The 22,866-nt window shown below is 43.8% G+C and overlaps 1 protein-coding gene across 1 annotated transcript; it reads right to left on the reverse strand.

The window, feature by feature from the left end:
* Window positions 1-287: 287 nt before the first annotated feature.
* On the reverse strand, window positions 288-21,544 carry evlb (Enah/Vasp-like b; the record flags this gene model as incomplete). The annotated part of the gene is made up of 3 exons (XM_071527927.1): window positions 21,450-21,544; window positions 2,372-2,540; window positions 288-465 (listed from the first exon to the last, which is right to left on the reverse strand). Coding segments are annotated over exons 1-3 (442 nt in total), but the record flags the coding sequence as incomplete, so codon positions are not given.
* Window positions 21,545-22,866: the final 1,322 nt, after the last annotated feature.

Here is a 22,866-nt window from a genome sequence, read left to right on the forward strand (position 1 = left end):
TGTGTGTGTGTGTGTGTGTGTGAACCCCAGCACTTCATTAGTGGTGTTTAGTGTTGCTAATCCCTGACTGCTGTGACCTGAGATAGCCTCGCCGTCTGTCAGTGTCACAGTGGGTCACACCTCATTAGCATATTACCAAACCGCTCCCTTCAAAAATCAGAAATCATTGTCCAGATGCAAACCGTCTAATTCCTAAAATAACATTAAAAAAAACTGCTTCCTATCCATGTTCGGTTGTGTACCAAATGAGCCTGTTGTGTGCTGTTCTGCGCCGGGGGAGCACCCACCTCCGTCCTGGGTGCTGAGGACGTTGAGAGCAAACAGCATGGCGTTGGAGAAGGTGGTGGCCTCCTCCTTGCTGGCGAAGTTGAGGCCGTAGACCTGCCGGGCGTCCCGCCACTGGTGGAAGGTGGGGGTGGCCTGGTTGTACTTGAGCCCCTTCACTATGGAGTAGTTGATGACCACCTGTGAGAGAGGAGGAGCAGAGTGGGTGAGAGAAAGTTAGAGATCAGGATAGAGAGCCAGAGGGAGAGAGAGAGAGAGAGAGAGAGTGGGGAGAAACAAAACAGCAAACAGTCAATTTTTCACAGCGAAGCGCTGAATTTTAACACCCATTCTTCTTCCCCGAGTGAAAGAAGACGCACATCTATAGACGGCTGGGCGGAGAGATAAATGAAATCCAAGAGCTGCTCTCATTGTGTCTCTGGTTGTGTCCCTGCCAGAAAAAGTCCTTTAAGTGCCAACGACTTGATCACTCAATATTTGGGAGGATTTAGTGATTTGCGATTTGTCATAGGTCCCGCTGTAAAAAGGCTCTAATAATAGAGAAACATTCTGAGTCAATGTCCATGGGCAATATAGCTTGTAGCTTTGGATTCATCACCTGTCACAACTTCTATGTGGCTAACATTGCGAGCTATAATTTAGAACAAACTGCGTCATGAAAACCTAGCTGTTGGTCATCATTTTGGACAAAGATATCCTTCAACACAGTCAGAAGGTTGGCCTTTCAACAATCATACATGGGCACAATGATGCATGTGCACATGCAGCAAATACATGGGAAACTTTTAGAAGCAATGGGGCAGGACACAACTGCCTTCAGCAGGGTTGGAGACAAAACTGAATGAGGGTATTTAACACAGTGGGATGTAACATAAAGTATAGCTGCACAGAGAACATTTACTCTCTCCCTCCTCAGTTTTGAACAGTATGTTGTGCTATAAAATGATTTCAAAATGTATGGCATTTTTTGTCTGAGAACTTAATGTGAAGCTACAATGTTCAAATAACAAGTCTTTCTCCCCCTTTTTTTCTTTTTAGTTAAATTGCATCATGGGAAAGGGTGTTCAATATTTGTCATCTCATGTTAGTCCAGTTTCAGACTTGAGATTATGGTTATTTTAAGGAAGTTGGGGTTTGTTTTAACGGTATTTTCTTTTCAAAATGTTTCCAACTCTGTCTTGTTGAAAAATGGGTGAAAAATCTGCTTCCAAATATTTGAGCAGTTTGTGGAATGCAGCACTAGTTTAATTATTTTGATGATTTAATTTCCTTTGTCATTTTATGGACCTTATTGTTTTAAACGTTTGTTGTTTCCATTTAGATTCTATTTATCCAGTGCAGTTGTGTTTTAGCTTGTCATCTTTTTTACTGCTGTTTGTTTTCAGGTGAGATATTGTTAGAAGACCCTTTTTTTAATCTCACTTGCACAGATTACTGATTGCATCTCTCCTTTTCTATGTGTTTTTTTTTAAATCGTGTTTTATCACTGTGTGTGTTCTGCATCACTCTGCTTCTGTGTTTTATCACAGTGCAAATAAACAGAAACTTCGGGGAGCTGTGTGCTAATGAGATGTGGCCTACAGGGAGACTGACAGACGGGAAGGATATCTCAGGCCACAGCAGAGAGGGATTAGCACTGCTAAAGACCACTAATGAAACACTAAGGTTCACGCACGCACGCACACACACACACACACACACACACACACACACACACACTCTCTCTCTCTCTCTCACACACATACACACTCACACACAGACAATGACAGATAAAAGGTGTAAGGCCTGCTCACATTCACCAGTTTCTGTTTTAAACCACCACATTGTTTTCCACAGTAAAACTTTGATGTGATTTCCAGTGATGATAACAATAATTTCCTTTTCCCTCTGATAGAGAGTACTTTGCATAGAAAACACACAATCAAAACACAGAATAGCCTGAATGCACTGGATGTTGCAATCCCTTTGTAGCATAATGAAATCTCTCTTGAGCAACTGTATAATGAAAAGCAGATCAAATAAATTGCCCATCTGCTCTTCCTCAGACTGTCGCCTGTGTGCATCATATCTGTCTCCTGTCTGGTACCTGCTGGTCCTGCAGTTTGACGCCCACCACTCTGAAGGTGTTGTTGGCAGTGTTGTGGTAGATGTTGATGCGGCTGAAGCCCTGCTGCCCGGGCTTGATGGGCACCCACTTCTTACTGGTGTCATCGTAGACCATGACCGAGGCCCGCGCCTGGCAGATACTCTGCTCACTGCACATGAAGAGAAGGGATAGAGACAAGAGAGGGAGAGTTAATTATACTAAACACTATGTATTGTAGAATCAATCAGAATCAATCGACTAAACAATGAATCAATAGGCTGGCTGAATTGGCAGTTTGGTCATAAAAATCCACCCATTCTTACTGTTAGATAGCATCAATTTATAAAGTTCAACGCATTCCAGGAGTTGTTTACTTTTTGATGTATCCACTTTCCCTCAATCTGCCTCATCTTCCTCTCCTTGAGTTAGTGAATTCCTACAGTTCCCAGAATGCCTTTCTACATTTCCTAGAGAACGGGCCTGAACGTGTTGAATTCAGCTGTACATGTAGGTGGAGAGAGCAATTAGTGATAGTGATAGTGGACAATTGTTTTTTGAGTCAAAAAGTGAAATTTGCACCCTTTACGCTAAACACAGCATGGCTGCATTGCATTGTGGTCTATTGAGGCTTCTGTCAGTGTATGATTGATGAACATCATGGAAAAATGATGAAAGAAGCTCTTGCTCTTTGATTCCGAGGGACTGACACCAAAACCTGATGTTTAACGTTGATGTTTTATAGCTCAAAATTTTTCTTTCCTGTCAAACTCCATTATAACTGTGCTGGAAAAATCTCAATGTGACGTTATGTCGTCTACATTTGGCCAGTTATCCACAGAAATAAGAAAAATACACCACAACAAAATGTTCCCAGAAATGCAAAGTATATTGCCAATAGCTGTTTTTTAACAGTGTTAAAAGTCTCCTTTAAGAATAAAATCTAACATTATCTAACAGTATTTTTCTTAGGGCGTAAGTGAGATAAATGCAGTCAACAAGACAACAACCCAATCTTCTAATCCTGTGTTACACTAATAGTCTAATCCAAATGTAATCAAGCGCTTGTCCAGCATCTGCTGATGTTCTAAATGAGTGGCGATAGTAGTGTGTGTGTGTGTGTGTGTGTGTGTGTGTGTGTGTGTAGGCCTCCAGCGTTGGGTCTGCCTGCTCACCCATCTGACTGCATTTATCACAACCCTACTGAGGTACTCGCTCTCTCTCCACTGACCTTCACTGTGTCACACACACACGCACACACGCACGCGCACACACACACACACACACACACACACACACACACACACACACACTACAGTATACTGTAAACGGTAGTGCCCTTTATAAGAGGGATGTCGCATAGCCTTTCCAATGCATTTAACAGACGAGAATCAAATCAAAAGAGAAGGAGAAGAGAGAGAGGAGAAGGGTGGAAGTAACAGGAAAAGGAGGAAAAGGAGGAAAAGGACAGAGGAGGAATGGGGAAACTATTCTGGCTCGGAAATGAGAATAACAAGAAGAGTCCCATCTGTGTCTTTGCCTCCTTGCCAAGCTAAAATTAGTGGATCAACCCCTGAGGCCGAGTGAAAGAGCTGCGTCAGAGAAGAGAGAGTGAGAGAAAAAAAAATGTAGAGAGAGAGAGAGCGCTCAGGCCATAGAATATAGATAGTGAGAGGCATGAGGTGTAGTGAGAGAGACGGTACTAGAGCATCACATGAAAATGGGCCGTACAATGTCTGCTTTACTTTCATACATTAGCCTGCTCAAAATAGATTTCAAATAGATAGACTAACATTTTGAAGTTTGTCTGTTTCTTTCATCATCACATTGTGGGGAAAAAGATTTTATTCTGGCACAAAAAAGTGCCTTGTTAGCATTCCTCATCGAAACCTGTGAGTAATGCTAGCTTATTAGCTCATGCCTAACTTTCTTCTAAATCTTATGAGAAGCACCCAGTGCAAGGAAATAACAAACTCAAACTCTAATGCCAATGTTTCCCTTTGAACGAGGGCAAATAATATCGGCTTCCTTCCTCCTTTCCTTCCCTTACAGATCAAAGTAAAATGAAAGGAGAGCAGTGGAGGAAACTGCGGAAACTTTATACCCCAATCCATTCAAACAACACAACAAAAGAAAAAAAACTACACACACTATTCCACTGCATGCATACATACAGTGAAACATATTTCCATACAAGCACAACAACCCTCTTGTTACCTTGATAACACCCATATTAACACGAAAGAGCCTGCGGTATAAATAGCTATATCTTAGTCTGAGTGTTCGGCTGTACGCCCACGTATCGTGCATTAGCAGTTATGATGTGAACACATTTTAAATCAGCCAGAGCACCAGCAGAGCAGTGATGTGTTTAATTTATTTTCTTAAACTTGTCGACTCTGTTAATTTTTAAACGGACTTCTTGGCAACCAGCTGAAAATGGCATCAGAGGCCCAGCAGCATGAATAAATGAGATTCCTGTGCTAAAAGAGACTGGAGGTAGAAACCGGGAGACGGGGAGAGGGAGGATGGAGGATGGAGGGGAAAGGAGTTGAGAGTGGAGGAGAGGCTGGAGCTGTGAAGGAGCTGAGGCAACGAGAACACTGTTTTTCTGACTGACAGTTATGGGACACACACACACACACACACACACACACACACACACACATGCACACGCATCCGTACACAGGAACATACTGTAGCTCACTCCATGCCACACCCGTTGAAAAATTAACAATAGCTCCCCAGGACATGAATAAATCAGTTGCTTCTGAATTCACCTTGACAGCCCACGCACGCACACACACTCATACACGCACAAACACACACACACACACACACACACACACTCTAAATGCCATCCTCCTAGGTCTGCTCCCGACCAGTCCATGCTGCAGCAAATATGAGTTGACAGAGTTTCAGACGGAGACAGGCAGGGAAATCTCAGAGTGCTGTTCAGTCTCTCTGCCTGTCTGTCTCTGTCTTCCCTTGTGTCACTTCCTCTAAAACTGGCCAATCACAGCGCAGCCTTAAGGACAGACAAGTGCAAAAGGTCCTCACTCACTATTAGTATCACTTTGTAGGCCCTGCCACTCCATACTGTATACAAATTCAGCCAATTGTGATAAAGCAAAGCTGGACTCTGAAAAGGCTATTTTTCAATTCAGGAGCGACTGCTTGTACAATAACTTTAGTTTCTTCCCTCGATGACTTTCAACACCATAACAAAGGTTATGACAGTGCAGACACTGATAACTACACTCATAGGCAGCTGGATGCTACACACACAACATTGAGAGCCTCGCTAGAGAAATGCATGGTGGGCATTGTGCAAATTATGGCCATGTCCTCGCTCCCAAACAGAATATTTTCAGCTCTGCCGACTGCTGACTGTGATGAATCCGCTCTAGACTTGTTTCCAGTGAAAAACGGATCGTCAGCGCATTGCCCCAACTCAAACACATTCAGTAGAAACTCAGAGTCCAAACCCTTCAGGAATGGACATAGTTCAAAGTGGTTAGGTGTGCAGATGACTGAAACGCTGACAAATGAGCCTGCTGAAGTATAACACACACATACAGATGTATTCCAGAGCGCTCTGTATGGCCTGATTTGCAGCTGAAATGCCTCCAGCTGCAACCATCAACAGAAACACATGGAAATAATACTATACAATCAATAGAATACACTTTATTGGCTGTTCTACACTACGCCTGTTTAGTTAATCAGTCAGTTTGGTTGTTTAAGGTCAGATTAATGAGTTTCAGCTGTATATGTAATGATGAACTAATGAATTATTCATTGCCGCTGCTGAATGTTTGCTGATTCGAATAGAATAATTATTGCTCAAATGCACCCACATACCCATTTCTTCTTGTTTTTACTCTCCCTCTCTCTCTCTCTCTCTCTCTCTCTCTATATATATATATATATATATATCTCAAATGCACACACACACACACACACACAAACACACACACTGAAGAGCCATTAAGTTGTTCTCCTCAGGGATTCAGGTCATTGCAGGGTTAATGGAACGACTGCTTCACACTTAAAACTCTGTCCACCATCTTTGGCCCTCTCTACTCTTTTCTCCTCTCTCTCTCTCTCTCTCTTCTTCTTTTTCTCTCTTTCTTTCACACACAATCACACAAATTCTTGTTTTCCCCTCTCCATTCCCACCTAAAGTCTACCGCTAAGTTTGCATCAGTTTGCTGTTCCGCCCTCACATCACCCCCCCCGGCTGATGAGGAAGCAGAGTACGGGACGAGGCTGGACTCACACCTGGCTGAGCGGTCCAGTCACGCTGTTGGCTCATTCTAACCAGCAGCGTCACAGCTTTAGTTCCCCTCTCTATTTCTGGTACAACTTCCGCCTACCCGCACTAAATTTACCCCGTTTAGCTTCACTTCTCTGATGGGAGACGAGCAGCACAACCAGCAGCTGTCAAGAGGAGATGGATACACTTTTTTCGACTGGAAGCACAGGTAGAGGAAATGCAATTATTACACACACACACACACACGCATAAACTCACACACACAGACACAGACAAACCCACCCACACAGGAAATGAATGAAACCACACGCAGTCCCCGAAGCATGAAACATAATTAGCACTTTTATTATCCCTTCCGCTGATGAATTGTCAACACAGACAGAGGTAGAACTTAAATTTAGCACAATAACTCTGTCCTACAGGATGCAAAGGCATGGTAATGGCAATTTTGTATAGGATGTATACAAATTTGAGGCTGTATTGGCAGCCTCATTACAGCAGCTGTCCTGCATCGCAAGTTTATTGCTGTTGTGACAATTGAATTTCTCTCTCGGATAGATAAAGTTCCTATCTATCGAGAGTTTAAAGTGTAACTGAGAGTGGATATTTGACATCCTGGACTCCACAAGGTTTCATAAATTTTTCTATTTGTTCAAGTCAGTGAGTGAAAAACTCTGAGGCAGGGGAACCGAAAGCTAAATATCAGAAACTCTGGGTCAGTTACACATCTGCTCAAGTGCATCTAGATCAGCCATGAGCCTTGAGTAACTATATGTGTGAGTGTGTGTGTGTTTGTGTACATGTGGGCTTTTGTCAGTCTATGGGAATAGTTTTGTGTGTTGGTGCATATGTGAATGCATTCTTTCTGTGTGTGTGTGTGTGTGTGTGTGTTTGCATGTGTCAGTCCTAGCCCGGGTCTTACACTAATCTGCGTTGTCACAGGGCCTTGTGTTGAGCTCAGTCCGCCTCAGTCTGCATCCACACAGCAGGCAGGCTGCGGCACTTACACTAACCCTGCAGACACCACAACATCAAAGCTATTGTGCTGTTCCACTTTCTGGGGCTTCCGCGCTCACGGCAGTACACTACCAGCGAAGAAGAACTTGCCCGAAATAGAAACGCAGTCGCACATGTTGCCGCATGCAAATTTGGGTATGCTCACTCACTACGGCTTCGTATTGCTCTTTTATTTGCACTCCACTGCATTTGGGTGCATGTAGATTAAAGAGGTAACCATATTTTAGGGAAACCGGAAATAGCGCTGACACAAATTAAGAGAACAACAACAACAATGGCTGCAGTGAAAGAGCGACAAAGGCAGCTGGTGAGGATTTAGAAGCTGTTTGATCAGTCATTTAGGTTTAGATAAGCAGCAAGTCCAGCCTCATTTTGATAAAGTTGATCATGGGATGTTAGCACGGAGATCTAAACAAAGGCAATGAACTAGAAATGGAAATGGAGATGGTTTTCCACAAGGCAACACAACCGATCCCATAGCGGTGGCTGGGGTGCAAAGAATTTGAATAGTTCAGCCTGCAAGCCTGTGCAGACTGCAGAGCCGAATCCAATCGTTTTTCCACAAATGTGTTCTTTTGTCCGCATGAATTTGCAGAAATTTGTTTCCATAGCAAGTACATCATGGCCTTTAGCTGGTGATCAGACTTTTAAAAATGCAAAGTTCAGTGTGTTGTGCATTGAAGCCGGACTGAGTTCACGCACCACACAAGGAAACACACTCGGTGCCTGTAAAGCAGACTGTTGACACTTTGAAATCAAAGAAACCAGCGTGCACTCCTGCTTCTTATTTGGCATGTAAGAGACTGATTGATAATGTATAGGCCTTCCTCTCTTGGCAGTGCTAATTATGTGTGATGTTACATTTCTAAAAATGACACACAAACTAAACACCATGAAACTTAAATAAAAAAAAAGATGCTGTTTTGAACATTCAATTGATTTTGGGTGTGTGTGTTTTTTTTGCCTTTAGTTAGATGAAAGCTCAAAGCACGGTATCTGGCACAGAGATCAGTGAGATGCAGGCTTGCTGTAGCTTTTGTGTGTGTCTGATTTTAACAATGTGGACAAAAAACGTTGTTATAAGAGACAAAAAGTTCACTAATAGTGATGGTTAACCAGTTAGACAACCACAAGTTTCAAGCAGAGCAGCATTTTCTGCTAATGAAGTGGCTTCTGACCACATGATGGAGCATCATGGCCACACTGGTCAGTCAGTTCTGATATCAGGATCAATCTGGATGGAAAATAGGACAGAAATAATACACAGATTTTCTCTGTCATGTCTGGTAACATGCCTCTGTATAGTTTCCAAGTCATTACCAGTTTGTGCTGCCAAAGAAGGGCTTGATCAGAATCAGACTGACTAAAGACCTAAAAAATTGATATGAACAGTTCATAATACCAAAATTTCTACCCAAAGATACTGTAAGACAATATTCCACCAACCTTCTGCTCCAAACCACACTCATGCAAATTCTTAACAAATACATAATAGTTTCCTAAGTGACGCACCACTGTGTCTCCACAGTCACTGTGGGTTATAGAGGCAATACATGGCTCTTTTGTTTATGTTAACCTGAAAACAACCAAGCAAACAAACTAACAGACAATATTGTCCCAGACTGGAGTGGAGCCAGCGGGCAGCAGCGGCTGTCATTAGGAGATCAAAATGTCCTAAACTGATTTGATGGATTAGTGTGTCCAGTGATGCTGCTTTCCTGTGCTGTGCAGCCAGTACAGTAGGTTAATACACAGTAAACCTCCTGATGACTGCATCACCAGAGAGACAGACGGAGAGAAAAACTGAAAAAAAGAAAAGAAAATGAAAGCAAGATAGAGCTTTAGTTTAGCCCTTCCACCCACAATAAAGGTAATCCTAATAGTTTAGCCAACTGCAACTAATGTTCAAATGATACTGTGAGTACAGCAGAGTCATGCTTGTACATCAACAGTTACCAGATAATTTTCAACTAAATATATAGATAAAATAAAAGATATAAACAGATATAGATATAAACATACCATAATAAAGGCAGCACAACAAAGGCTAGATTTGAAATGTAGTGGAGAAAAAGTCTGAAATTCCAATGAAGTACCTATACACTGTATTTAAATACAACACCATGAATTAACTGAATGAACTTACTCTCCTCACTTGATACACTATTTGATATACACTTTAGGTAAGTGTCCATCTGATGGCACATACTGCATCGTCTCTGTTCACTCGCCAGTGAAAAGAAAGCAATTCTCAGTCTGCTATCAAATATCGTTCAGTTTGTCAGTCAGACAGTGAGAGAAATCATTGCTCTTATTCTAAAGAACAAAAATACAATTGTGTGTGTTTGTTTGTGAATGCGTGTGATCGTCAAGGGTGAGTTCTCTGATTTGATGTGGTTTCTGTCGGATGCAAGGTAGAGAGGTTGGCGTACCCACTCTTCCCCCCCCTCCCCCCCATACACACACACACACACACACACACACTCAGAATACTTGCAACCCAAAATACCGGATTCTCCTCTGAGACTTCTTGCATCTCATTTGCAAAAGCAAGTCCCGTTCACTTAGCCTCAATACAATCATTACACACTGTATAGCAGCAACCTTGAGACTAGATGAGCGGCTCCCATTGCTTCCAGACTAGCGCAGTACACTAAGATAAACCTCCAACATCTCTGGGAAACATTTCTGTGTGCTGCCCTGGAGGCTCCACAGGCTATAGCACCCTGTTATGGGTTTGAATCCAGCTCATGACCTTTGTTGCATGTAATCCCTCCCAATCTTTACAGTTGCTTTTCACTGTTTTAGATGTTAGATGTGTTTAGTTCACACAGTGCATACAGGTGAACAGCTACTGGGTCAAGACAATGACCGATCGATTATTTCTGCCCATTAATATTGCTGATTTACAACACTGTGTATTTTTTGAAGTAGTACTGATTAAAGATAAACAGATTTTTTGTGGTCGTGGTTCAATAGCGATGAAAGCGGAGGAGAGCCGATGACAAAATGTGTCTTTGTGTCCCAGAGCCAGCTGCTTAGAGGGAACAGCCAAAACCTCAGAGTTAGCTGGCAGAACAATCATCACCACAAATTGTTTTTTTTTTTCTTTCTCTTTTACAAAATGCTCTCTGTTTTCCTAGACAGGAGTCTCATGATGGAGAATCTTCTGCTTGCAAACTGGCCAAATTAGTGCACAATGAAATCGCTTGTATATGTATGTGTGTGTGTGTGTGTGTGTGTCTCTATTCCTACCATAGACTAAAAAATAGGGTTCCTACTTGAAGTGTGTGTATCTATGTGCGTGTGAGCAGCAACTGCATGAAACATCAAAGCTGCATAAAGCGGAAAGAAGAACAGCTGACAGCTTAAACATTTATAACTGTGCCAGAGCAGAGCTACATTAGCAATGAGCCTGAGCCTGAGCTAACAATCTGCTTTCATAGAAAATGGGATAAATTGTGCTAAACCGTCATTGCGATCCAACCGCTGGGGCCAGTCGGCATAATGATGAGCTACTTTAGTTAAATGACATTTATTTCTGCTCCCGCTGGAGTGTCTAAATACTCATCTACTGTCAGTCAGTAGATACCCAACTACTGACAGAAAGAGTTCGGCCCGGTTCGACACCATTGCTGCTGCAGCTTCCATAAAACTGAATAGAGCTTGCTGTTCATAAACCTGCTCATAAAGCCTGGCCTCCCGAAATTTTGTGATGTCAGCACTATATGTCTTAAAATGCAAATGCATGCACAAAAAGTGAGAGAAATACGCTTCCCCACCTCGAAAAGATTACATGGAGGAGACGCGACCAGAAGCAGACAGTAGTTTGACATGGAAATAGTGCAGTGGAAAGTACAGATGCAAAAAAGTTTTCTACTGAGTGAAGTTTTCATTTTTAGTTTACCAAAGTTTTAGTTAGTAGTGACCTAACCCTATTAAACCCAACCTTAACCAAAGTTGTTTTACTTGCCTAAACTTAACTGTTAACTAACCTTTTGACGTGCTGAACAGGTGAAAACTGCGTGTCCAATTCATGCTATTATCACATAACCTTGTTGTGGTGGAGGACTGTAATCTTCACATTATTCATATCCACAACATATAATCTTTGTTTCAAAGTTCATGCTAATTTCACGAAATTAGCCTACATGACAATGTGTTGACTGATGCGTGTTGCTAGGTAACTGGTGATACCATGCCAGGTAAGAAGGGGCAGCAAGATGGCGGTTATAGTAAACCTGCTCATCCTCACTATCAGTGGTCTTTGTTAGTGAACAGTGGCTTTGGAACTAAGAAGTGTTGGTTGCAAATATTTTCTAAAAAGCTCTAGATAACTTCACCATGGTGAGATGTCAGAATAATCTAATATCATCTGGTAGGTCTGGTGGTCAAACTTAACTAGCAGGGAGCAGGACTGTGGAGTTAACATGACTGCCGTTGACAATGTCAGTGTTTCAACTTTTTCCACCAGCAGTCTGGGTTCATGCCAGTATACAGAGTACACTCAACTCTTTACTGGGCAGAATAGAGAATACCAGGGTCATAAATCATCAGGGGCTTGGGAGCAAAAACACTGTAAGTGTATGTATTAAAATGCCAGTGAAATGAAATGAGGGGGCAAAAAATGCCCGTGATAATTAGGACTTCCTTTTTTTGCATTTCGTCCTGGTCACTTTTTTTTTTTTCGATGAGTCAAATATTCACAAGTAAATAAAATATATATATATGAAAAAAATAAGATATGACAACCAAGGACCAGAGGATTCTTTCCAGGGTGTTTTGGGTGAGAAAAATACATGTGTTGTTTGATCAGAAAACCAAGCATGCAGCCTGAGGCAATAGAAAATGTCACTGATTGTTACTCTGTTTATGTCATGGTATGATATGATTTAGAATAAAACAAATCTTAGTGGTACAATTTGAGTGTTTATCTGCCAATATGCAATGAAAATGTATATCATTGTTCAAGAAAATTCCCTTGAAAAGGACCAAAATACCACTAAAAATCAGATCAAGGGGCAAAAGATGGCCTCTGAAAAAATGTAATTAGGGTAATTTCTTACCCTGGAGTATACTGACCAATAACTGACACCAACACATTGAAAATAGTTCGGACACACACAGGATACAGGTCCCTCCCTCCTCAACAGCATCAGTAAGCTAAATGACAGCAGCTAAGTCTACAGTGTTCTGCAGTGAGACGCCACACCACTGATTCCAATAAAGGGAGCAAAATGAATGATGGCATTTAGAGTCTGTGTGTGTGTGTGTGTCTGTGTGAGTATGTGTATGCACATACGTGTGTGTATATGTGTGTGTGTGTGTGTGTGTGTGTGTGTGTGGCAAGCATATTTTTGCACACCAGTGAAATCACCACACTACATTATATCTGCGAAACATGGTCCAGCAAAAACAAAACTGTCAGGCTGGTTTTGCAGGCCAGTTACATAAGCAGCTTGCTTGCTTGCGTATTTGAGGTTTGGTGGTGAAGGGGGGAGGAGGTGGAAAAAAGTGAGGCAGAGAGTGAAAAGAAAAGGAGAGAGGGTAGAAAAATGGGTCTATTCTGACAGGAGACTTTCAAACACCCTGCCAGCCGTAATACAAACAGTTATAAAACAAGCCCAATTGCCCGACTTAAAAAGGCGAAGTCTAAAAATAACTGGCTTTGGCTGAATTAGGTTACCAGTTTTTTTCTTGTTTGGAAATCGTGCTTACTCACTCACTCACTCACTCGCTGTGTGTGGTTGGGGTAATGTTAGAAAAACACAACGGCCAATCACTGAAGTGTAAGGACAGGCTGTCTTCTAACATTACAAAGACGGTGGTCATCTCTCTTCAACTGAATATACTGCATATTAAGCAGGAGTTTATGGTAAATCTGCAGTGTGACTCAGTAAATGTGATTATTGTTATAGCCTACATGGACTGGCACTGCATACTGGAACCAAAATGTGTTTGTAGAACAGTGGGTTTTCTCTGGGGATGCAGACTTTTAAAAGATTTCTCTCTCTGACCCAAATTTTTGCCTGCTATTATTGCAAGGTAATCTAGCAAAATGTAGCCTGTTTTAGGACTAACAGGACTACAGGGACACAGAGAGGCTTTGTCGACATCATCTAGCCAGTAAATAGAAATTTAATACCAATTTGATACCAATATTTTGTGTCATATAACGTTTTTTTTTTAACCCACCATTGGGGCTCCAAGACTTTTGAGTTGTTGAATCTGAGGGAGTGTTTTTTTTTTTTTTGGTGTGACACTGTGCACCTTTATGCAATGTGAAGTCTGCTATGTGGGCTATTCAAAAGTATGCTAATCAAAGAGTGTGTGCCTGAGTGTGCGTGTGCATGCATTTGTGTGAGTTTATGTGTGTGTGTTTGCGTGTGCACGGGAGCCTGGAGACCCTGCAGAGTGGACAGAGCATGAGGAATACACACACACACGCACGCACACACACTCCTAGACTTGACTACAGACTGCTGAGACCACGCAAGAGCACGCTAATCTGTTGGCATGACAACTGGAGTGGAATATTCGCTTGGCCTAGAAAATATGGCTGTGAAGAAAAGATGAATGAGCAGTGGGATATAAATAAAAAAAAAAAGGAAAAAAAAAAAAAAACAGCGACATAAGCCTTCAGACAGTCTGCGCTTTAATTACAGGCCCGGCTGTAGCGCTGCCTTTGTAACAATACTACATGCATCCTGTCGCATCCTTTGCTCATCACCTCACCAGGCTGCACATGTGTGCGTGTGTGTGTGTGTGTGTGTGTGTATGCATGTGAACGTGTGGGTGTATGTGGAAGCGTATATGCTGCTGTGAAATATTGCATGAGTTCTAACCACTGCCCCATCGCCTGGAAGGCAGACGCTACAGACTCCACAGACCGTAAAGCACATTTATCCCTATTTGCTGTGTCTACTGTACATGTTTCTCCTTGCTTTGGGGCTTTTGTTGTTCTGCTTCAAACCGCTAATAAAGGCTTAAGAGTCTCTGACAGTCCATGGAGGTCAGCTGGGACGGCCAAAAGGAATAAAGCCACGTCCCGGTGTCATAAAACGGGTCTGAATTTATGGTTTAATTCAAGCTGAAAGCCTGTGAAGAGAGTGGAGGGATGAGGTCTCTTTTACTGCCGCCCCAGATGATCATATAAAGCATTTAAGAGTTACCGCTCTAATGCTGAGACTCCGAAAAGCAGTGGAGCAGAGGGGTTTCAGGGGAAATCCTGTTGGCGGGACGATCAAGAGGTTTAATGTACCGGCGATGTGGGATCAGGTACTCTCAACTTTTTAGCTTGGCCAACAACCACATACATTATTAAGTGTCTAGGCTGAGAAAAACCTCGCCTTGAGATTAAACGCAGCATTTAAGTGGCGTGTTGGTGGTTCGAAGGGAGGGCACTTTCATTTCTGACTGAGGTTTTGAGCGATTCCACATGCAGAAAATAAAAACAAGTTGTAAAAGGACATTGTCGCGTCAGCAGAACGGCTGCTACATGAGAACTAATGGAGCGCTGGCCAGGGTCCCAACAAAGAGCTCAACTCATCTGGATGGTCTTAAGTCCTCATACTCCCCCATACTCCGCCATCGCCCTTAACTCCTGTTAACTCCCACGCAACTCATCCTTGCACCGCTGAGAGAAAACGCAAAGCAGAACAACGGAAATTAAAGTACGGGACTGTCTGCGCTAACTCCGCTGGGCTTAATGTCAGAGAGTGAACAGAGGAGAGAGCGGAAAATAACTGAGAGAGAGAGAGAGAGAGAGAGAGAGAGAGACTCTGCAGTGGAGGATTTAGACTTCAGATGGTCCTTTGTGTCTCTTTAAAGACGGACAAATCCTCTGACATAAGAGAAGGGCTGGCAGACACAACACATGGTCAATATATTCCTGATGAATTGTCTGCAGCCCTAAACAAACAAGTTAATCTGCTGTGAACTCAGTGCAACCCAGCTGAGACCTGATGAAGTGCATGCGGATCGGACTTGAACCCTACAGTAAAACATAGCAGTTCATCTGCAGGTGCCTGACATGTAGGCAGGCCCGCTCCATGTGTGGCATTAAAGGCTCGAGGTCCAGTAAGAGCCAGACATTCCTGTCTTGTTTTTCGTGGGAATCCTGATCTCTGCCTAACGAGTGTTGGCTGGAATGTTTAATACTGAGTCTAGCGCCTCAGGCTCTCCATGTCCACCTCAGCCTGAAGTTGAGCACTAAACATATTAGGGAAACTTTTTGCGCTTCCAGTGGTGTGTGTGTGTGTGTGTGTGTGTGTGTGTGTGCTGCCTGTACGAGCGTGCGTGGATGCGTGCCGGGGGTCAATCATTCGACCAATCAAGCCCAGCATGGGCCGGCAAATCAAATGGTTGGGCAGAGGTAAGCGGACCCCATGCTGAGAGGGAGATAAAGAGAAAACGAGAGGAAGAATACGAAACGGAAAAATGGGGACAGAGAGAGAAAATGTAGAGGGAAGGAGAGAGAAAGAACAGGAATGAGGGGGGAGAAGAAGAAAAACTGAAGACAGAGAAAGACAGAAACAGAGAGAAATAGAAAGAGAGGGAGAATATAGTGAGAAGGAGAGTACAGCGAAAGCGGGGGCGGGTTTAAAAAATGCATGGGTCTCCATTTGGCGGAGGTAAAATTTCCCCGCAGAGAGAAAACTGAAGGTGAGAGCTTAGCTGGACCATTAACACTCGTATCGTCTCAGAGAAACACTTGCTCATCTCTGGAAGAGGAGAGGGAAAGGGGGAGAGAACGGTGAGAATGAGAAAAGAGGGCGGCTAAGAGGATGGCCTGAGGCTGCGCTCTCTGCCCCCATGATGCCATTTAACTGCTGCTAGTTACCGCGAAACCTCACACACACACACACACACACACACACACACACAGAGCAGACATATTTACATGTGATCCATTTTACAGCGGAACGTTTGTCTGAGGCCATTAGGTTAAGTGCTCTCCATAGCAGACTACAACAGGATCTGAAAGTCTGCATAACACACACACACACACACACACACAAATAGGCATCTGTTTGCCTGCCTGTCCAAGTCATGCATTTAACTGTCAAACTCTTTCTCCTTTGAAATATTTACGATGACATGGTGGACATTTTGGAGTGTGCAGTTTATATTTTTGCCACAAATCATCAGTCAGTGGATTAAATCACCCAAAATATTTCATGAATTTCTAACAACGGTTTCTCTGGCAGTCCTATGTTTGATATGGGTGCGTGCGGTGGACTCGGCCTTTATAATCTGTCAAACCACAGTACATTGAATAATAGAGACATTTGGCCTCCTCTGGGAATCCCGAAAAATGGAAAGCTTTTCTATCATTCCAAGATATAATCCTGAAGCAATAATTCACATTACAGTAGCTCTTGGATTTAAGTCAAAGGCTTTCGAGGTGAATGAGGAGTGAATGAGCTGTGTACGAATCGGCCAGCGCTACAATATGATGACCTAAATCCCATTTTGAGGGGGGTCAGAAAATCCAAGGACATCTTGATTTAAGCAGGGATTTAAAACTTGGACAGGGTCTGAGAAAAGAGCAACCATCCCCTGCCCTCTTCTTCCCTCTCTTTCCTCAGCTTTTGGAAGTAATGTGTGGTAAAGGTCCAGTGCAATGAGAATCGTATCTCCCAGTGTCATGGTATTGTTTAACAAAGGGCATGTTGATGTAAAGTTACCCGCAACATTATATCTGTCAGTGTTGTGGAAATTTGATGCCATTTGAGAAACTATATCCCTCTGGTTGTCAACAGAAACAAACTGTTTTAGATATCCAATCAACTTCACAGAAAGTCACACACAGCCTACCTAGCTAGCTGCTTGCCAAGGAGTCATTCCTATGTTCCCAGGGTCCTATGTTCCCCAGATTTATATGGCACATAATGGGAACATGACATGTTCCCAGGGTCCTATGTTCCCAAGGTCCTATGTTCCCAGGGTCCTATGTTCCCAGGGTCCTATGTTCCCAAGGTCCTATGTTACCAGGGTCCTATGTCCCCTAGCTCTATATAGCACATAATGGGAACCTGAAAAAGATGTTCCCCAGCTCTGTATTCACTTAATATGGTTAGTTAGGGTTAGGGTTAGGGTTAAACATAGGACTCTGGGAACATAGGACCCTGGGAGAGCACATATGTAGAACTGGGGAACATAGGTCCCTGGGAACATAGGACCCTGGGAACATAGATACGCTCCCCTTGCCGAACTAGCCATCATGGTTCGATGCATGCTGAATTTCCAGCACATGGTATTTGTTCATTAAAGATATACAGTATATATTTGTGGATGGCACAAGTCGAATGAAGGATCAGGATCTCACTCTTAGCTAAATGCTAGCAGTTAACACAACAGCATTATCCTGGCATTTGTTACTGTTGAAGGCCAATTTTCTCAGGAAACTTGTCTGCGTGTTTTGATAATTAGACCTATTCAGGGAGTAGAGTGTGTATAAGTGTTGAGAGTGTGAAAGAATGAAAGGGACAAAGGCAACTGAGAGACTGTCTTGGTAGTTGGTGGTGATAATTGACAATTCCTTACTCATTTTCCAATTTTGAACATGCATGTTATTTTCACACTACTTTACATGGATGTGCAGATGAAGATGGGCAAAAAGCCATGGAGCAGGTCTGTATGTGTGCAGGTGTGGAAAGAGACCTTGATGATGATAATCCTTGGCTTTTACTTTGTATTTGGCGTGGAATTTGACATTTGCTTTAAAAATGTCATGATTTTCACTGTTTTTTCCAATAAAAAATTTACTTTAGGCCAACAAAAAATGGGTAGCACTGAGCATGTGGACAGGGCCGCGCTCCATCAACCCACTGAGAATTGGCTGAGTGTAGAGAGAGAGGCAGTTATAACGAATTAGATGAACCATCAAAAACTGAACCATGACCTGCTTTTAAAATCCACAGAAAGGTTTTTCTGACTAAATTAATATCATTGCACTGGATCTTTAAGTTATGCAAAATGTTTGCTCTCTTAGCTTGAAGAGGTATTAGGGCATGATCTGTGTATGTGTGTGCATGTGTGTGTGCTCCCATGGCATTGGCCAGTGCTTGTTGTCATGGTTATCTGGCAATATTGTGGGGTAGACTACCTTGGTCACCATGGAGCCCAGGCAGGCGCCGATATCCCAGCATCCCTCACAAAGGTTTTTCCAAGGCGCGTGCCACACCAAAACCAGGTTCAAACCTATTTCTCTTTTTCTACATCACACCAGCTCCGCCTTTCTCCTCTAATTCCATTTTCATCCCTCCGTCTCTGTTTCCCCTTTCCCATTTGCAATCCTCTCTCGCTCTCTCTCTCTCTCTTTTGCTTAGCTTTGCTTTTCTCACCATCCCCCTCTCTCTCTCCTGGCCTCTTATGTTCACTCCCTCTCATCTCATTTCCCTCCTCTCCCTCTCTCTCTCTCTCTCTCTCTCTCTCTCCCCTTTTCCCTCTTGGTCTCTGTTTTCCCTCTGCCTCTCTCATTTTCCTATCTCTAATCTCTCGCTTTCTCTTCTTCCCTCTCTCTAATAACCTCACCTTCCCAATAACATCGTTATTGATCCTGCTGTGTGAAGCCGTGTCCATTTCCTGTTCAAAAAGAATCTGCTGAAGCTCAGATTTACTCAGATCTTTATGTACACTCTCTCTACTGTATACACACACACACACACACACACACACACACACAAACACACACACAGATAAGGAAAGCCCAATGAGTAATGAATCTACAGAGATAGAAATACAGCAGTCTGTTTATGTGTGTGCGTGTGTGTGTGTGTGTGTGTGTGTGTGTGTGTGTGCAGCCTGTTATTGTAAGTGAGTATTCATTGCATAAACCAGATTTATGAAACATTAATATTGCTTAAGGGCCTGAATTGGTTTTATGAAAACACATCGCACTTTAAACCTCTTTAATCTCCCCAAAAGCATGCAGGGTTTGTGTGTGTGTGTGTGTGTGTGTGTGTGTGTTTGCTTCCCTCATGTAGCTCTCTTGTAGCAGGGAAGAGTAGAGGTGTGAGGCACAGCCGGAAATGTGTGAGACCGTGTTTTCTTCAGACCATGGAAGAGTCTACTTGAACAAGACACATCAAACACTGATATTTGCTGAATTTTCCTGATGGAATTTGCCTGATGTTTGCTGAAGCTGACGTTCCACAGAAGGTCACTAAGGTGCGATCACAGTGGATCAAACCTGTTTTATAGTATATTAGTTCAGGATGTAACATTATGCATTTCTTCTGTGGCCACAAAGTGACATGCCAACCTCATTTACAGGGTTAAAATAAAAGCAAGTATGATGGATACAGTATCAAATACATTACAATACAGTAAATACATGCTGTCATTACACTTACCCAGTGTAATGACAACATAGTAGTAGTCTTTTCAGTTGGGAACCAGAAACAGGCCCACAACACAAATGCTTTCATGCTGGCATCACAGTATAATGGAACAGTGTCATACTTATCAGTGATAACACTCCATATTGCATGAAATTACTATTAAAACTCAAACGAATGGGGTGAAGGCGTAGCTCTATTCCTTATTCCAACCTTCCATTGCAACACAGACACTTAGGGAATTTGTCACACAGGTTATTGCTGGTGTGACACTGATTCATCTTTTGGTTGAAATACTTATATGCAATACTTAAACAATATGCTGCAGTGACTCTCTATGATGTCGCCTCCATCCCTCCCTTCCTTGTGTTTCTCCCGGTGGTGCAGCTCTCTGCTCTGAAACCCCTCGAACTCCCCAGCAGCCGGAGGGGAGCGCGGCCAGCGGCCAGGCCGTGATAGTGACACGCTGTAGCCCTGCAAAGCTGCTCCGGCCTGGAGTCCTGGCCAAGCTAAAAGCTGCTTAGCGGGGCAAAACTCTGGCTGAGTCCCTTAAAGCTGCACTAATCAGAGCTGTTAGGGGAGGAATCGTCAAACATATCGCACACCAGATTACCAGGACATCTGAAACCATGGACAGAAGGGTGGAGGATGGAGCCAAAATGATAGGTGAGTGTGTGCTTCATTTAAGTGAAAAGACAAATGATTTTCTTCTGTGGATGTGATGTAGCATCAGGTGTGAATTCTTGGGTGGGTGAATGCAACAGCTACACGCTATCATCTCCCAACAAGACAAAGAGCGGGGAAGCTGTTGCATATCTGAGCATGCGTCTTTGAGCGCTCTGCAACCATGATGGCAGGCGTCGGCTGTGGATGTTACGAGGCACCCTGGGCGCTCAGTGTCTATAGGAAGAGGGGGAGAGAGAGAGAGAGAGAGAGAGAGCAGAGAGAGAGAGAGAGCAGAGAGCACAGACACAGAGAACAAAAGAGCCACAGAGGCAGCCACAAGAGGGCTACAGCGGCCACGGGCCCTGGACGGCAAATATAACACAACTGCGGCACTGTCACCCCCTCTGTCCAAACTTGGCAAGCTCCTTCACAAGCCATCAATGCCCTCTCCTTCTCCCAGGAGCCTAACACTTTCTGCACAGCTAGCTAACACATTAGCATGCAGCCCCATCCCCCTGCAAGGGCAGCCGCTCACAGCAGCACTCATCATACACAGAAACGCTCCGTGTGCAGCGGCAGCAGCTGGTGATCTGTTACACTGTGAAAGACAATCATAATGTTCCAGTTATTTAATTTTTGGGTGTGGGCAAAGGCATCTGCTACTGACAAAAGAAGGGCAGCAGTCTTGTACGGTGAAACCAAACACGAGTGACTGTACCATTCAGCACTGATGGATCTCTCTATTGATCCATCCATCCCACACCGGGTAGCCTACCTGACTTTGAACTCAGTGAGCTGTGGCTGAGCCCCAGGTTCAGCACAGTAGATCTGGGGGAAGTAGAATCGGTGAGACTGGAGGTTGATGTCCATGGTGTCCACACACAGCAAGACACACAGGTCAGCGCTGCTCTGTGATTATGAAAGATGGAAAAAATGTCCTCCGTATTCACTGTCTCAATCGCTTTTTTTTTTTTTTTTTGGCTCCCCACTGGTCCGATGTCCCTTGTCTGTCCTGAAATTTGCCGCTGACAGTTTAGTTAAAGGTCGGAGTTCAGCGACGGCATCCCAATCACCCTCTCCGAACGGTCACAGGGCTACAGAGCGCTACCACCAGGAAGGCATCCCCCTCCTCTTCCTCTCCTCCGTGCACAGAGCATTCAATCACCTCTGCTGCCCGGCTCCGAACAGACACACTAACCTATTTCCCCACTAGCAGCCACTGTACATTCAGCAGCTGTAAGCACAGAACAAAGATGACTCCAGTAAAAATGATGCTGCCTCCTGGAAGAAACAGGCAAACAAAAATAATGCTATTTTTCTTTTTGCCACCAATGCATCCTTTAGCGGGCAGAGAGGAGAAGAGGCAAAATGAAGAAAAAATGGAGCAGAATGGGATTGGAGGGGAAAGAGAGACAATTAAAAATAGAGGAGCAGCCCTCAGCCACGTACAGAGGAGACTGAATGGGAGATGAGAGTCCTTTGGTTTTTTTTACGCTCCAGAGAGAGAGGAGGGGGGGAGAAAGAGAGATAGAGAGAGGGAGAGAGAGTGAGATAGAGAGGGAGAGAGAGAGAGAGAGAGATTCCCGGTGCTGTGAGGCGTTGCCCTCACACTGCCTCTCCTCTCTGTGTGTCTCATTGGATTACCTCCTCCCCCTCCATCCCCCTCTCCCCTCCCTTCCTCCTCCCCTCCCCTCCCCTCCTCTCCTCCCTCCCCTCCCAGCTGTGACAAGAGCGATGGGCCGCCAGCCCTGGAGGCTGCTGGTCCTGCCCCTCCTCCCCCTCCTCCTCTCATCCCCCTCTGCTCTCCTCTCTCAGCCACCGGATTGGCCGAGGCGAGGATGCGTAAGCCCGTGCGGAGAGAGGGAAGAGAGGCGAGGAGGGAGGAGGAGGAGCAACAGACGTTAATTCATCTGATGGCTCCCGTCTTTCTCGCATCTGATTTGAGGTGGTATGCCAGGCTAGGGTGGAGCTAAGGGTACAACACTCATACACACACACAAACACAAGCACATACACACACTGATTTGACAGTTTATAATGGCTGTTCATTAACTGTAAGGGATACAAGTGGCTAGGGAGCTCAAGCAGTAGATCTCTCATTTAAAACTTGGTCATATCAGCCTGAATTGGTAGCGAACATGATGAAAATGAACCACACTATTTGTAAAAGCTTCAATTGCAGTTACAGTTAT

The sequence above is a fragment of the Centroberyx affinis genome, unplaced genomic scaffold (genome assembly GCF_046629955.1).
Source record: "Centroberyx affinis isolate AG114_WGS23_722 - 3 ecotype Tasmania unplaced genomic scaffold, CSIRO-AGI_Caff_v1 ptg001590l_1, whole genome shotgun sequence".
Taxonomy (NCBI): Eukaryota; Metazoa; Chordata; class Actinopteri; order Beryciformes; family Berycidae; genus Centroberyx; species Centroberyx affinis.